General features: G+C 39.1%; 1 protein-coding gene across 2 annotated transcripts in view; it reads right to left on the reverse strand.

The window, feature by feature from the left end:
• Window positions 1-18,446, reverse strand: part of ADAMTS18 (ADAM metallopeptidase with thrombospondin type 1 motif 18) — a 63,149-nt gene that overhangs the window by 24,204 nt on the left and 20,499 nt on the right. For both annotated transcript variants that reach the window (XM_030582135.1, XM_030582136.1), the window contains 4 exons: window positions 13,766-13,938; window positions 8,919-9,049; window positions 8,663-8,786; window positions 6,701-6,945 (listed from right to left, as the gene is read on the reverse strand). In XM_030582135.1, the coding sequence (XP_030437995.1) occupies window positions 6,701-6,945; window positions 8,663-8,786; window positions 8,919-9,049; window positions 13,766-13,938 (673 nt within the window). The remainder of the gene's footprint in view (window positions 1-6,700; window positions 6,946-8,662; window positions 8,787-8,918; window positions 9,050-13,765; window positions 13,939-18,446) is intronic.

An 18,446-nucleotide genomic window follows, 5' to 3' on the forward strand; every position in this document is an offset into this window, starting at 1 on the left:
ATTCTCTTGAGTAAATAAACCTTTTCTTTTGCTGCTAATTTTGATTTCAAAGCTAAAACAATAAATTTTCTAAACCAGCTGTGCATCTGCTTCTCTGTTTAAGGCACTTTTTTCATTGCTATCCCAAGTTTCCCATGTAATGCCTAAATTTGTGAGTCAAATCTTTTAAATGCCTATCAACACATCCTTATTATGACTGGCTTTTTTAGTTTTAAACTGGGTTTTCATGTAGCAAGCATAAATTAAGCCACTGATAATATATTTATTAATTTAATTGACTTAAGATAAAAGCCTGACAGTGCACGATATACAAGCCAACTTATAAATGATGCTTGTAGCAAGTTGAGAAAACTATGATTATTTCTGGGAAAGGCAGGCAGACAAAAGTTGTAATTAGAAATAAATATATTTTAAAACAAGAACCACATAAAGCTATCATGCTAGTTATTGCCTACCTGCCCTTCACGGAAATAATCATTCATTTTGTCAACTGTTTAGAACCAGCAAGCATCACTACATATTTTTGATATTTTCTCATACTGCATCTGTGTAATGTTCAAAGATGGGCTTGAATCAAAACGCTGAATCCTACCTCACCCAAGTTTTGCGAAGTTTTAAATATGGATCCAAATTTTTGTGATCACTTCCATCTCTGGGACTGATTCGTCATTTCTATAGGTGAGGTATCACCAGTGATGGTAGATCAATAAGTCTGCAGGCTTCTGTGTGGGGAAAATTGTATCTTGTTGAACTGGTGGTGTTCTTGGAAAGAACATTGCAGTTTTCACTTATTATGAACCAATCTGACATTTAATGGACTGGCATTCCTAGTAGGTTACCTTTCTTTAGTAGCTTAGTTATACAAAAAAAACTTTACTTCCCGTTAATTTTCAATATACTGAGCCAAATTCTGATTTCATTTACACTTCTATAAATCCTGAGTTATTCCACTGATTTCTACAGAATTTACTGTTTTCACTGGTGTAAATGAGACCAGAATTGGCTTAAGCTGTGAAACACAAGGGTTTATATCTTTTTAAAAATTTCTAGATGGCATCATAATATCTTGCAATTAGCTTATGAGAATTCAGGACTCTTCAGCCAATTCCTCTAAGGTCATTTAAAAATCAACAAGAGATATCCTTGGAAAGTCCTGTATGATTTCATTCCCACTTGCAGCTGTTTCAGATTTATCCTCTTTTGTTATTCTGTCTCCTTCTTTTTACTGTTCACATGCTAAATGCTCGATTTTAAGGGATACTGTCCAGCTAATCTCTTTTCACCAAAGCAAGATCTTTTTATCCCTTATGTAGGATCTACATCTGTATCTTATAAGCACATCTCTGCTCTCTTCAACTCACTTTCTCTTTAGGGGAAATCAATACAAATTTATCATCTAGTAGCTAATAACAAATGTAACGCTTTATAACTGCAACCTGGCTGTCTCCCAGTGGCAGCTAGATAATCAGTAAAGTCATTCCATCTGGCTTCCTTTCCTTTTTCCCCATTCAACAAAGAGGAAGTGATTTACTGGTTTTAATTAGACATCTTTTCCTGCTTTGAAGCTACATGCACCTTCTCTTCCTGTGAATGTTCGCCTCTTTGTAAAACATCCCATCCATCTGCTACTTATTGCTGTTGAGATAAACTCATCGTCTTTCACAGAATTTTCATTTTTTCCTTGATTCAATATCTCAGGTATGTTTGCTGAAGACTTTAATGTTCCCAATGATTTTATGTCATATCATCTTGAGAAAGTCACTGTGCTTTCACATATGGATATAAAGCAGGTGATATAGTAGCACATTTCATTGATAAATAGGCAAATGCGTTATCACATTATCTTGAATTGCCATCAATTTATCCATCCATGGTCAAGCTACTTTATTCTCTCACATCTATGATAAATTTCCCACTAAATAGTGGCATTTAGTTTAAACCCTTACCCACAATTCTAGTCAATGGAGGGGAGTGACTGAGTGTTTTGAGCCACTGGAAGTCAGTGACCCTTTCCCCTTTGGAAAGTTGAATAATTTTTGATGACCAAGTTCTCCTTGCTGTTTTGCTTACTGGTGCTAACCTAATATGGAGAACATATTTTCAATGCTTATTTCCCACTGTTGTCAGGCCTGATTTCTAAGGTTAGGCAAATGGAGTGTTGAACCCACAATAAGTTCTTTCTTGAGCTAAATCTCTTGCTAAATTCTTTGAAAAACGCTGACAATGTCTTTAAATTGAAACCAGGTGACCTTAAATTACCTATGTCTGAATCTCAGACAAATGTAATAGTGTTGAGCATTAAATTTAATTTAAAAATATTCTAGTATGTCTCCACTTAAGATGACACAATTGCCTTACCAAAACCATATGTTAAAAGCCTAGTATTAATTCCTGATCCCAGATTATCATTTAACTATCACATTTCTACCACCATAAAGCTTTGTCTATTTTTTCATCTAGCCAAAATCTGGCCAGTTGGGGAGCTACGCTGTGAATCCACACTGAATCTGGGCTTTTGTTGTTTCAGTTTTCATTGGCTTCTGTAAACCCACAATCAAAACTATAAATATTACTAACTGTAACTTCAGGACTTTGCACTGATTCCAAGAAGCACTGGCATACAGAGTAACTGCTGCATTTTACCACCTGAGATTCCACTCACTGCCCTATCTGGAAAAGTTCTGGTGGATTTTGAAATCTCATTGAACTTTTGCAATTTTAACAAAGTGTGTAATGAAACACCATTGCCCTCATGTATTTCATTCCTCATTCTCATCACAATTTTATTATCTTCCACCAAAAAATAGTTGGCCATGGAAGTTCGTATTTCTGCCCCGCAACCCGGCTAAATTATAGATTCACTCCTGTTTGTCTTCCTTGGTATGACTGGTTCCCATAATTATATATATATATTTGCAATATTCCAATATAAATATGAAAAGCACTGCATCATGCTTTTCTTGCTGTACACCAATTTTTGAATAGTATTTTAATGAATACTGTAAAGTTTTAGATTAAATGAGGTGCTCAGTTGAAGTCTGACGGGGTGGAAAACCAAAATCCCTTAGGGGCATTTTTCATGAAATATTTAGTGGAATCTTAGGGCAAGATTGTCGTTGTTTAATGTATCCAGACAGGGAAGTAAGGAGGCATAAGGTCTCACTTGCTTCCTTGTACGCACAAGGCAAGGGGAGAGCAGCATCCACATTTCTGCTCCTCCTTATCTAAATAGATAAGCTGGGAATGAGGAGGCAGGGGCAATGAGTGGATGGAACCTTTATCTGGCTCCACAGGGCTGCAGCCAGGCAGGCACAGGTTAAGGTCATGGGATAAAGGGCTGATCCCAGATACTTCCCATTTAGAGGAAGAAGGAGAACTATTGACCAAATTGTGCAAGTGGGTGATGCCCCTTACTGGGGGAATGTGGTATTTCCTTAATGTGGCTTTCAGTGATTTTTAATACTTTATCTCCTGAAAGTAAAAAGGAAACTATGTATGTGACAGAAAAACAATCCTGGGATCTTAAAAATTGTCAGCAAACCAAAAATGTAATATGAATTCATCTTGCTTCAATCACCTTCCCATTTCTTAAAACATGGTTCATGCTGTACAAACTGGATCTCATAGAGACATTTTGGAGAGTGCTGGAATGCACAGATAAGTAAGCTCAAGTCATGTGGATCTACCATGCAACGGATCATACTGAAGATACAACCGGTGCACTCACAAAACCTTGCATTGGCATGCACAGATATAGGAACCTCACTCCTTTATAGGTGCATATATTTACTCAATGTACACATGCAAATGCCAGTAATGCACTGTGGGTTTTTACAAGGGCACCCATTGTGCCCTCCTACAGAAATCTTCTCCAGAAACTAGTAATTGAATTGCTCTTGGGCCTTGGAAGAATACTGACAATAATAAAGCATCATAGACACAAGGTGGGTAAGGTAATTTCTTTTATTGGACCAACTTCTGCTGATGAGAGAGACCAGCTTTCAAGCTACACAGAGCTCTTCTTCAGGTCTGGGAAAGGTCTGAGTACCTTTCCCAGATCTGAGGAAGAGCTTCGTGCAGCTTGAAAGCTGGTCTCTCTCACCAACAAAAGTTGGTCTAATAAAAGAAATTACCTTACCCACCTTGTCTTGCTAACATCCTGGGACTGATGTGGCTACAACAACATTGTATATAAAGTATCATATACATTTTAAAAAGAACACCCAATTTTTTAGACAGAAAGTTGTCAATATATTAGGGCCTGATCCTACAAATGCTTATTTCATGGAAATAAAAACCCTTGTGAGAAAAATGTTGGCAGGATTGGGCCCCCAAGCTTGCTGTGCATGCTTCTCTGAAAAGGCGCATGAGAGTTTAAAAAACAGCATGCTCAAATACCCCTTGTCTGCCTATCTTAGGTATTTATAGTTGAAGCAGGATCTGCTTCATCATTTGTACTGAAATAGTAAATTGTCATATTACATTTTAGGAGCACGCTTGGTTTCTAATAATGCATTTGTGTTTGTTTATATTATGGATTGGCTTTTCCATAGCTTAGAGTAATTGATGGAGCCAAAATAGTATACCTCTTTGAAAGCAACATGCTTCGCATTGCTTAAGAATAAAGTCCATTGAATGTCACTTAAATTATAGAGGGCAACTATGTATATATATTAACAACAGTCCATAGATTATATATTTTTGGAAAACATAGCCCTACATGCACTGTAACTTTTCTAGTCATTAAAGTCCCTGGTTGCCAATGTGAGTAGTGTAGGTATTTCAATAAAAATACATGAGAAGTTGAAATAAGCTCTCAGAGGAGCAATAGCCTGAAGTTAAATGTTAAACCTAAGTGAAGCTCTTCAGCATAGGATGAAAATAGATGAGTTATCTGGCATTTAAACCAGGTTTTTTAAATATATTTTTGCAGAGTATTTGCATAATCTGCAACAAAACAATCACTTTCTATGTCAATTTACTATTCATACTTCAGTCTTCAGGGTTATAATAATATAGCTCAAATTACACTGCATTATCACGAATTAAGATTCCCAGGATTTTAATGTACTATTTCTTAGTATTTGTACATATACGAGTAGCTTTGGTATAATAAGGCTATTTTGGACATGACTGCACAGACCGGGCTTCACGTCTGAAACGTTTCCCTCCTAAGGCTAAAACATTCATGTCAATAGACAAACCCCATACAGAGAATGAAAGAAATGAGTAGCTTTTAAAAAGTACAAAATATCAAGATATACTGTAACATAAGAAAATTCTTTTGACCCCCTTAAGCAATCCCTCCCAAACCAAAGCACTCAGGCACGGGCTTAAATCCCATTGGCTTCGATGGGATTTAAGGACAAAATTAAGCACAGACTTACATATTTCCCTGAATTAGAGCCTTAAAGACTAAGTAAGATTTAACTCAACTATTAAGTATTCCAGATAAAAACTATACTAAATAAATGTAAAGGTCTGGCTAACACTGAAAGCAGCCAAGAAAGCAGAAATTTCACACTGTGGTGTAAAGAGACCTTATTATGGCTTCGTTTTACTGCACAGAGGAATGAAGGAGAGGTGAGATGTGAAGCTTTAGACTTGTTAATCATCGCTGCAAAGTTTCAGCAGGATACCACTTTTTTCAAATTACAAGTATTTTGAATGTAATGGGGTGTAGGACCAGACACGGCTGCCTCAGAGAAAGATGTACAACGCTGAACGTCATCCTCCACATGTGCACTGAAGGCAAAACAATGCATTTGGTAGTTATCTAATCTGAGCACTAGTGCATGGGGTGGGAAAGAGTTGAACTCCCTGGGGGAAGAGCTGCTTCCCCACTCTGACAGTGAAGGATGAGTCAAAACATGCCAAATGGACAAGCTGGAGGTTCCAGATACTTGTCAGAGATTTCCAGGGAAAGAGGTAAAATAATGTAGCTAGGGCCTCTGTAACTATCATCAACTAGCAGTTGGCCATCAAGTGTTCTGGGACACATTAAAGAAAAGTCTGGTAAAGCAACTCAGTAGGAAAAGGATTTTCCTTACCCGGAGCAAAAGTACTGCAATTCTAAAACGAAACCAACCCAAAAATGATATGAGCAGTAAGTTCACTTTCTGCTGCACTGATCTGAGGACACATGGCAGACAGACCAGGCGATAATGACCTGATTGTGAAAAATATTTTTCCCCCCTCTCTGCCACATGGTGTTAGCTACAAAACTGCATGAATGGAAATTGCGTGGCACCCATGAGTAGTGTTTAGACAATCAATGACCTAATCCACAATCATAAAAGCCTGTATGTGCATATAGCTTCAGAGGAAATATTTGAAAATGTGGCTCTCACACTTTACCATGTTGTTTGGTATTTAGTTTGCACGTCACTTAATTTTATTGTATACCATTTATTGAATGAAGCTATAATCTCCATTACAATTGTGTGGCAACTGACAAATAACGCTATATAGTGTGTTTTACACATTTTCCTTTTCACTAGCCTTGTGACAGTTTACTAAATCCCAGACCTCGACAAACTGGTGAAAGGCCTTTCAGTCTAGCATTACTATACAATTAAGTCTGAATAGTACGACTCAATGCTATTCTTTAATCTGTCTGAGAGCTACAGCAGTGAGCTAAAGCTGTCATGGTTAATTCTGTAATAGACATCAATGATAGAATAAACAGAAGAAAGCTTACTTCAAAGACTAGCGTCTCATTAGTTGGCCCTGCTGCATATAGACTCTCTGGATGATTAAAAGAGCGTTGATAATCAAAAATTGTCCCAGCAAAGGAGAACTTTCCTGGCCAGTCAATTGTCCAGTCCCCTGTTAGATAATACTTCTTATTCAGGTTGCGCACTGCAAGATAGCTGGTAGAGATGTGCAATTCCTGGATTTCAATACTACGTGCTCCTGCTGGAATGATGACCACTGGATAATAGTCTACAATGAAAGAATTAAGCAATATTTTCCCAATTGTAATAAAATTAAGTTCCTTATTTTGAGTAAACCAGGGACTATATAGAGAGCGGTCCTGATCCATCAAATTGTTGCTTTAGATTTATGACGGTGTAACAACATTGATTTTAAAGGTTCTACACCAGCTTATAATTAGAGCAGCTCAGTGGGTGAATTAGTCCCTGGAATTCTATTATTTTTTTCTTCTTGACTGAAGACAAAAAAAATCAAATTCTTTTTAATACATATCAGGAACAATCAATTTGTTTCAGTTGTTTTACCATGTTTTCTCTGTAATACCTATAATAATAAATAAAACAGGACCAACACACTTTTTGGGTGAAATGCAACAAAATGCAGAGTTTGTGCAAGGTCTTATACAGAACTAGATCTTTCAGTTATTGGGGATCTGCCTTATATACAGGCCATTTCCATTGGAATGAATTTGTGTTTTACCTATGCATACAGTAAGGATTTATTCTGGCCCTCACCCAAAATTTCACCCATTCTGCAACCTGGTCACACACTACAAATCACTTGGACTATAAATTCCCAGTGATTTATTGCTTCTGTAATTGCACAGGCCATTTGAATGCAATATCTCTACATCTTAGATTACTGACATGGTCCCATCTAACCACCTCACAATTTTAATGTATTTAGCCTCACAACATGCCTGTGAGCTAGGGAAGTGCTATTATCCCCATTTCACACATGGCAAAACCCAGGGAGACTAAGTGACCTGATCAAAGTCACATAAGAAGTCTGTGGGGGAGCAAAGAATTCAACCTAGGTTTCCCAACCCCTCCACTGGGATCTTAACCACTGCTCCATCCTTCCTCTCTCAACTGAAGATGACTTTCCTGAGTCTCAGACTTGCACACTAAATATTGGCCCATCCACAGAACCCAGTTGAAAGCTTCCAATCAAGATACATCACAAAATATACATACATTCCATCTGGTTCCTAATAGAACAAGAAGCACCTGCTTGTTTGTCATTAGTCTATGAACAACTTTTTATATCTTCCACAATTTCATTCAAGACAAAATAATTCAGATATTTTTTCACTTGCCTGCGACCTTAAACCCTCTACCTTTTAAACCAGTGGTGGGCAACCTGCAGGCTGCAGGCCACAGACAACCCATCAGGGTAATCCACTGGCAGGCCACAAGACAGTTTGTTTACATTAACTGTCCACAGGCACGGCCGCCTGCAGCTTCCAGTGGCCGCAGTTCACTGTTCTCGGCCAACGGGAGCTGCAGGAAGTGGCACGGGCCATGGGAACATGCTGTCCGCTGCTTCCTGCAGCCCCCATTGGCTGGGAATGGCAAACCGCAGCCACTGGAAGCTGTGGGCAGCCAGGCGTGCGGACGGTCTTTGTTAACACTCTCTCGCGGCCCACCAGTGGATTACTCTAACAGGCCGCAGGTTGCCACTACTGCTTTAAAAAAACAGGTGTGTGTGGAAAGTGGCTTAAGTAACAATAAAATACTTGCAATTTGACTAAGGAAGACTTATGGTCATAGTTTTCTTGTAGCCTAGGAACAACGGAGATATGAACTCTCCTCCCACTCTCCCTGTGAGTTTCAGTTTACATCTGGACCTTGAGCCACTGACCGAATGAGCAAAGAGTCATATATACTACATGGAGATCCAGCCGAGAAATGTGCTGATGATCATGTGGAACAGCTTTCCTTACCGTTAGCTTTGTGCTGGATCAAGTACTGGCCTTTAAAGAACTTGCACGTTGAATTATCTCCTTTACAAACTCCACAGGCATCCAAAGCAGCTTTTGAACCAAGTCCACGATCACACCCTACTTGCTGAAAGAAAAAGGCAGAAGTGAAGGACTCAGACACACAGGAATTTCAAGTAACAGCTGCATTTTCTGTTAAGGAGTCTATTGTTCACTTCAAAATGACATTGTTACTCAAAGAAACTTCAGTTTATCTTACTTCACAAATTCCATCAATGCAAACATCATGTTTGTTCTGGGAGCATAAGGTTCCATCTTTCACTTTGCTGGACATTGCAAAGAAAAAGTCAAAGTCTTCAGCTGTGCAGTACAATTTACATCTATCTTCCTCTGAAAACATGAAGAGACAAGTAGATTAAAAAAGGGATAGATAATAAGACAGTAAATATCATAATGCCACTATATAAATCAATGGTACACCCACACTTTGAATACTGCATGCAGTTCTGGTCACCACATCTCAAAAAAGATTATATTAGAATTGAAAAAGGTGCAGAGAAGAGGAACAAAAATGATTAAGGGTATGAAACAGCTTCTCCATTTAAGGGGAGATTAAAAAGGCTGGGACTTTTCAGCTTGGAAAAGAGGAGACTAAGGGGGGATATGGCAGAATCATGAATGGTGTGGACAAAGAGAATAAGGAAGTGTTATATACTTCACATAACACGTGAATCAGGGGTCACCCAATGAAATTAATAGGCAGAAGGTTTAACACAAACAAAAGAAAGTACTTCTTCACACAACGCACAGTCAACCTGTGGAACTCATTTCCAGGGGATGTTGTGAAGGGTAAACCTATAATGAGGTTCAAAAAATAGTTAGATAAGTTCATGGAGGATAGGGCCATGGATGGCTATTAGCCAAGATAGTGAGGGATGCAATCCGATGCTCTGGGTATGCCTAGCCTCTGACTGCCAGAAGCTGGGAGTGGACAATCAGGGATGGATCACTCGACGATTGCCTGTTCTGTTCATTCTCTTTGAAGCACCTGGCATTGGCTGCTATCATAAGACAGGATACTGGGCTAGATGGGCCATTGGTCTGACCTAGTATGGATGTTCTTATGTTCTAGACAAGGAGGTACAAAGTACTATTGTGATAGACATGGAGCTGCTATGCAGCTGTGCATAAATTTTATGAACTCTGCATGTGACGTGGTCAGTCAGGAAATGTTATTGTATAGCTATGATGAGTTACTAGAATTTCCTATGTGACTGTATTGATCCTCATATTAGGGTTTAATGGAATGTTTATTATTCACCTATAGTGCTTGAATTCCACCCTGCAGTGTTGGTGACAATTGAAACCATAAGGATCATGTTTGAGTGGTTTATCATGTCTTTAGGACCCCAGAATGGGTAGAACAGACAAATACGATAAGTTATATGTTGTTATTTTAAATTAACGCATGAATTTGGCAATCCACATAGACATATAATTAAAATGTAATACCATTATGACAACATGTAAATTCCATTAGCTCTACTTCAGTCTCTCCAACCTCTGTTGCTGATGTGGCTTCAAATTTCAGAGCCACTTGTCTACAGTTCAAGCTTTAATTTTTATTACAAAAGAATGGCTGGGGATTTATAATATTTTCATTTAACTTTTCAATTAAAAATGGAGAGCATGTAAGTTGGCACAAATGATCAGCCTATTTGGAAGCTAAGACTGTGGGCTGGCATTTCAATTCAAAAACAACATTTTTCCCCCAAAGCAATCCACCCAGCCAGCGCCAGATTTAGGGGCAGGTGACCCATATGACCACCTGGGTGCTGGGCTTGAGGGTGGGACAATGGGCTTTGTTAGCTATAAAAGGGAAAGTAGAATGTTTAAAGTAACATGTTTCAGGTGTTCCATATTTCGATTAATTTTTCACTAACCTCCCAGAATTTTTGGGACCTTTGTAGAATCTCATGGAACCTTTCAGGGGTGGATGCTGAGTGTCCTGCATCTGGGGAAGGTTTCTGGGGGTAGGTCAGACATAGCCCCAGCCACTCCTTGCAGGGGAAGAGTAAGTCCCATCCTCCCAGGCCTCCAGCCCAGCCAGGACTAGCAGCTGATCCTGGCTCAGGGTAGGAGCCCCTGACTGGGGTGTTCCCAGCCCCATGGTGATTTAACTCTCTGCCAGCTGCCCTAGGTGCCTGAAATGTTGTACCTGTGCTGATAGGGAGTGGTGTGCAACTGCTCTTGCAGCTTCCCTTTGCTTCCCTGTCAGAAAGTCATTTTTCTGTGGGAAAGCAAAGAAATCTCTGGGGGACATGAATTCTGTGCATGCGCAGTGGTGCAGAATTCCCCCAGGAGTAAACCTCCTAGAATGTTGTCAGCCATCCCCTCACAGGTATACAAGAGGCAGGGAATAGCCAGTCAGTCAGTGAGATATAATTACTAACTGAAGTGAAGTGAGAGCGCAGGTGCGATGTTGTGAACCTTATTTTACTGTGTAATTGTGAAAGTGTAGTTGTGTTTTAAAACTTGAAGAGTGCAAGTAGTAACTCATAAAGGAGATATTTAATGAGACACCAGAGATATCTATTGAACATCTATCTATGAAACAAAATAAAAGAAATACCATTACTACTTTTGCGATGCTTAACACATAATGTGTGATGACTTTCTAAGACTGAGGAACATAGATTTTTGCTCTCTGTAATGCTGTCTGTTTCCCCCTGTAGAAAATAAAAGATGCCTACAAAGAAGCCTTCAGGAGCTCAGTATAGGAAGTGAAAAGTTCGGTTGCAATCTAGTTAGCAGCAAGGGGCAAATTTGATGGAAAAATAACTGAAACAGAATAACACAGACCTTTTGAACTACAGGACTAGGGTTAACATTCTAAAGCTGTCACCTACTGTAACACTATTTAATACTGGTCCATCCAACACTGGTGCATAGTTCAATTTCTTGATGTTAGTACATTTCAGCTATTCTTAAAATTAAAAAATTTCTATAAGGTTAGAGGAAACATTTTTTTATTTGCTTATATATGGCACGAATAAATACAGATTTACAGATCCTAGCATGCAAATGTATTGTCTTATATGACAGGGATAAATCGTGCATGCAAGTTGTGCATCAAAGTTGTGAAATGGGCTACAAATGCAATAAAAAATAAGGTATTCAAAAGTTTAATAAATGGGCAGAAGGGACGCCAAAGACACTCCTTGCTTGGGGTGCCATTTGATATAGGGCCATCCCTACGCACAGTTAGCTGGCAATCAAGTCCTTCTTATACACAGATCACACATTATGCCTACAAGGAAATGGATTGGTTCTATATTGGAAAATTCAATAATTATATTCTAATGATTGCTTTTCATAGACTGGACAGTATTATTGAGTCACTTACTATCAATTAAGCTCTATGGCCAAGATTTCAAAAAACAGCAGCCTAAAGTTAGACTGCTAAATATATGTTTAGGCTTCTAACTAAGCGTATGTCTACACTGCAAAAAAACACTCGCGTCAGTGAGTCTCAGATCCCTGGTCTCAAGACTCAGGCTCACAGGGCTCGTGCTATGGTGTTAAAAATAGAGTCTTAGATATTCCTGCTTGGGCTCTGAAACTCAGAGCTCAAGCTCCAGCCCAAGCAGGAACATCTGTACTGCTATTTTTAGCGCTGTAATGTAAGCCCGAATCTGCAGACTCAGACTCTGAAACTTGCTGAGGTGGGTGGTTTTTTGCAGTGTAGACGTACCCCAAGTATTCTAATTTTCAATACCCAGCAGTTTCCATTGAAGGTAAAAGCTGCTCAGCAGTTTTGAAAATCAGTCCACGTACTTAAGTCTAAATACAGACTTAGGGGGAGATGTTGAAAAGCACATATGGGGCTTTAGGTGTGTACATCCTATTTACTTTCAACAGTACTTGTGCTCCTAAATCCCTCTGGTGCTTTTGAGAATTTTTGCCTTTATGCCTAAAAGAAGGCTCCAATTTTTGAAACTCTTGGCCCATCTGTTTAACATAAATGTGTCACCGTGATAGTAAATATTAAACAAGATACATCATATGAATGATTTAATGCAATAGACATTGCCACCTAGTTCTGAGACCCACGCCAGCTAGATCACTCCTCTTTAGCTTTACACATTCCTCCCACAATGGTTATGTCAGAAAGCAGGCTTCTAACCAGTAATCAACCTACTTATAACAAGTCTGTCTAAATGAAGATGGCTTAAATCATTGTATTCCCAGCTAATGTTGACTATCCTCTACAGAATATTTAAACAGACCACAAATAAAAGCATATTTAAAAATATATATGTACATATGTAAAAGTATGCCCTCTCGAGGTTTTTGAAGGTAACTTCTGTGAATTGTAGACAAAGCAGCCACAATATGACATATACCCGCCACTTTCATTTAAGAAATAGCAATCACAAATATTCACTGTGCTTTGAAACTACGGGGAAGTATTTGTAGCTATTAACTACCCAATAAAATCCTAATAATTATACTGGATGTTTACAAAATTGAGGCATATGCAGGGAAAATAAACTTAAACTTGAGCAACAGATAAGGAATATTTCCTTAGCCATGAGTCTTATAAAGCTCCAGCAACAATTCTCATGAGAATATACCAGTAGGAAACTCGGAAGGGTTGATTTACTGTTACATTTAGAAATCTGGGAACATTCCAAATGAATAAAGATCCTGGCATGTTATTGTAGGAGTTGGTGGTTCCCATATAGAGAAATTCATGAGAAAAGGTGGTTTGTTGTTTGGGTTTGCTTTGGTTTTTTTTATTTTTGTTTTGTTTTAACAAAAAAAGGCAATATAAAACAAAAGTGAGGGACAGCATGGTCAGGGAACAGAGGATAGAGAGCTAAATTCACAGTCAAAGCCAACTTCGCAGGCTCTTACATGTGATGTTACATCGAAAACCAAATTCAACCCTGCTAGAAAGCATGTGCAGCTTCACAGAAGCCTCCCTGGATTTCCACACACTCACAGAGGGGCTGCATTTGGCCCAGAGAATATCAAAGAATTATAACAAGGTAGGCTGCCTCATGCAAATTATTTTATCAATCGGAACCATGGCCAAATTACCTTCAACTTTAGTATAGGGCTTCCAACTGTAGTACCATCCACGGAAAGGCTTGCTGTTAAATTCTGCACACTGCTGGGCACGGAAGTCCAGACTATTGGGTGGACATGGCTGAATATTGCAAAGCTGATAAATACGACTGGAGCCCTGACAGAACTTCCCACCATACTGTGGCCTACAAAGAAAGAAAAAAAGAATATTTTGCAAAACCAAAAGTGGATGTGATTGACACCTGTTAAATACATTCAGCGACAGTTCATAAGGAAGCCTCATTCTATTGACTTCTGTTGAGCTAAACAGCACAACTTATTGACCCAAAAGGTCATGATTTCTCTCAAGATACAATGAATTTTAATTATCACCAAAACTAAGCAAAGTAGTCAATAAACTCTATCTGCTTGGATCATTAAATATCAGTTTAACCATGTGCCCATCTAGAAGTAAATAATGTTTTCAGGCTTGCCAGTCAGGGTATTTTTATTTGCATGTATGATCTGATCGGTCAACACAAGTACAGATCTCAAAATTACTGACCTGCGGAACTAAACAGTATCAATGTACTGACTTGCTAAATGCCTGTTTTCAGTTTACTGTGATCCAGGAATTCTCAGACAAAGACCAACACCTACAAAATCTCCACCAATCATTCTCAAAACTACAATACCCGCACGAGGAAATAAGGAAACAGATCAACAGAGCCAGACGTGTACCCAGAAGCCTCCTACTGCAAGACAAACCCAAGAAAGAAACCAACAGGACTCCACTGGCCATCACATAGAGCCCCCAGCTAAAACCCCTCCAACGCATCATCAAGAATCTACAACCCATTCTGGACAAAGCACCCACACTTTCACAGGCTTTGGGTGGCAGGCCAGTCCTTGCCCACAGACAACCTGCCAACCTGAAACATATTCTCACCAGTAACTGCACACCGCACCATAATAACTCTAGCTCAGGAACCAATCCATGCAACAAACCTCGATGCCAACTCTGCCCACATATCTACACCAGCGACACCATCACAGGACCTAACCAGATCAGCCACATCATCACTGGTTCATTCACCTGCACATCCACCAATGTAATATACGCCATCATATGCCAGCAATGCCCCTCTGCTATGTACATCGGCCAAACTGGACAGTTTCTACGGAAAAGGATAAATGGACACAAATCAGACATTAGGAATGGCAATATACAAAAACCTGTAGGAGAGCACTTCAACCTCCCTGGCCACACTATAGCAGACCTTAAGGTGGCCATCCTGCAGCAAAAAAACTTCAGGACCAGACTTCAAAGAGAAACTGCTGAGCTTCAGTTCATCTGCAAATTTGACACCATCAGCTCAGGATTGAACAAAGACTGCGAATGGCTTGCCAACTACAGAACCAGTTTCTCCTCTCTTGGTTTTCACACCTCAACTGCTAGAACAGGGCCTCATCCTCCCTGATTGAACTGACCTCGTTATCTCTAGCTTGGTTGCTAGCATATATATACCTGCCCCTGGAAATTTCCACTACATGCATCTGAGGAAGTGGGTATTCACCCACGAAAGCTCATGCTCCAAAACGTCTGTTAGTCTATAAGGTGCCACAGGATTCTTTGCTGCTTTTACAGATCCAGACTAACACGGCTACCCCTCTGATACAGGAATTCTCATGTATGTAACAATAATTATTTAACATAATAGTTCTTAATAAAGGAAAAATTAACAGATAACATAAAACTAATCAAACATACACTGAATGAACAATTGCATCTTGATATTGTTAAAACTACAGTATGTAGAAATGTTCCTTTAAATAGTTACCCAGCAGCTCGACTCTTACAGGAGAACAAGGGATTGTGCACAGTTGTTCTGATGTAGGAAAGCACTTATGTACATGTTTAACTTTACACACATGTTTAAGGCACACTGACTTCAGTGGACTTTAATTGTGCACTTGAATTCCCTTCTGAATAGTGATGCTTTCCTAAATTTGGACTAGTACGAAGATAAATGATATCATTAGTTTGCTACTATTCATATATTAATTATATAATCAGATTTTAACTGCTAGTTGGGTGTATATAAAAATAAACAAATTAAAAATGTTAGCCTTACTTTTTTTCAGAATGCCTACGAGAGCTAAGCAGCTGATTACTATATTCATTCTCCTCTCTATTCCTTGCAGATCTACATAGAAATCTACTGATGTTATGGTTTCAATGTATAATTTTGCAGTATTCCAATATACCACTGTGCCCGAAACAATATGATTGTTGTTAGCACTATTTATATTTTCATAGTACCTGGGAGCCCCAGGCATGGACCTGAACCCCACTGTGCGAGGTGCTGTACAAACACAGAACAAAAAAACAATCCCCACCCTAACGAGCTTACAGTCTAAATGTAATACAAGAGGAAATAGATGGTAATAGACAGATGGACAGGGGCATACAAGGAAACAATCTGATCATCTTGGTCTGTATGATAAGCTGTGTTCTCAGCAAACCAGCAGCCTAACCATTGTCAAGTATTTTGTATTATTCCACTTAGCCTTGCTTCTAGTGAAACAGTTGTAAGTAGAACTTTTTTTCCAATTCTGCACCTGCATACATTTGTCTAATGATGGTTTAAGAGATTAGGGAAAATATACACTTGGAATGCATGTTATGGTCTTTTAGTGAATGGCTTGGCTATGTTACACAAACATCAAGGAAAACACTTTCAGAATAATGTACCTGGTGCAGTATTTGCACAGTTCCTAACTAAGATAATGGGAGTAGTTTGTTTAAATCCCTACACACTATATTATATACCTCCAGTATATCTTGTAACTTATGTTAACAAACTTTCCTGTTGAATCCACTGTGGAGTGATGCTGAGGGGACAACTAGGTAAAATATGGATAAGAGTTTCCAGGTGCATTTTGCAATTATATTTTATACTATTTGCTTATTCCAACATTCTAATCCTCATACATTTGTAAAACAAGCTGGAGTCTGTTTTCATGTCTTGAATCAGCATTACTACTTTGAAGGCAATACAATAGCTGGCTTTTTCAGAAGTCTTTAGTGAATACTGGACTACAGAACAGCCTCTCAAAGGAAACGGTGGAAATCCATCTGTTAGCCCATTTAAAACTGGGCAGAGCACTAGGGAAATGTGCTCTAGGGAACAATCTTGCACTGACCTCACCCAGGGATGGACTAGAATCATTACTAGCCATCTTAACACTGGGCCTATAGTGAACTAAGGCATGCTTCCCATCCTGATTGGCAGCCATTCAGTTCAGCCAAAACTATTCCTCAGCTCAGAGAGGATATATGTTGACTGAGTGTAATAGATGGCAGTTTTGCCTGAATAAAGTAGGAAAAATTGTTGGCCCCATACTCATTTCTGTTCAGATGCCTTTCCTTTACAGCATGTATGATTTCTTTTAGTTCCTCTGGCCTAGGGAACAAGACTCTCTATATGTAAGCAAGGGAAAGAAAGCAAGTCCCTGCCCAAGTAAAAGTCACCAAACGAGCGAAATAACAGAATAATTTAGGGTTAGATTGTGGCTTTTAGGATGGTAAAAAGCTCCACCAACCTCGAGGAGCACTGAGAGAAGCAGTCTAGTTTTCCATTTGTGCTACAGACCTTTAAACGGGGCTGTATACTCCACTCTCTGCCAAACTGCTGCTCATCGAGTAAGTGGGAGGCAGGGTATGGGTACGTGTCTGCTTACTCCTCCCTCACCTGTCCCCTACCCCTTATCAATGAGCCACTCCGAGAGGGGAGAAACTAATTAGAAGACTCCTCACCTCTGGGAAGCTCTTACATGCATGGGCTGTCCAAGAGAACTTGGGTGCTAAGTAAGGGCTCACTACAATTTAACCCTGAGCTGTTACTATGTGAAAGGGCTAATCTTTATAAAAAAAGAAGGCTGGCTTTGTTGTCCTATGAATCTTCGGGATGGGCAGAGGCTAAGCACAGAGATATCCATGTAAATTTCAATGTACTGATCAAATGATGTTATTGCTGTTGTTTTTGTTTATTCAGCAGAACTAAATAGTGTGGTACACATCTCACAATACAAATAGGAGTGCACAGTCTCTGTCTCGAAGAGCTTATAATTGAAGTCCCTGATCCACACACACACACATTCATAACTTCACACATAGGAGTAAAGTTTCTCACATGTCTAGGTGTCTTCTGGATTCAGACAATGGAAAAATGAAGGCGATACCAAAACACCCAAGGAGTTTTGAAGTAGGAGCTGCAGAGAATAGTCTCCAAAGACTAATTTATAAACAATCTCAGAGTCCAAGCTCAAAGACTCCAATAAATGTACTAATAAATAACACATTTAATAAAAGATCTAAGGTATTAAAATACTATTAGCGTGGCTTAAATTAATTTGCCCATCTGCGATACCCATAGCAAAACCAATGCCCCTACTCCAAAATCATTTTAAGCAGCCCTACTGGTATATATATGTGTTACCATATGCACATTCCATCATTACAGTAGAAGCTAAATGATTCATTATGAAGTCACATCTTCCGCAAAAAACAAAATCAAACAGACATGTAGTCAATACCTTGTTGGAGCAGATGTGACAACAATTAAAAGATCTGGGATGACTATTCACTTGAAGCTGACAGATGGAATACAAACAATACACTGCAATGATCTGTACACTGCTCTTTCCAGAG

The sequence above is a fragment of the Gopherus evgoodei genome, chromosome 12 (assembly GCF_007399415.2).
Source record: "Gopherus evgoodei ecotype Sinaloan lineage chromosome 12, rGopEvg1_v1.p, whole genome shotgun sequence".
NCBI classification, from domain to species: Eukaryota; Metazoa; Chordata; order Testudines; family Testudinidae; genus Gopherus; species Gopherus evgoodei.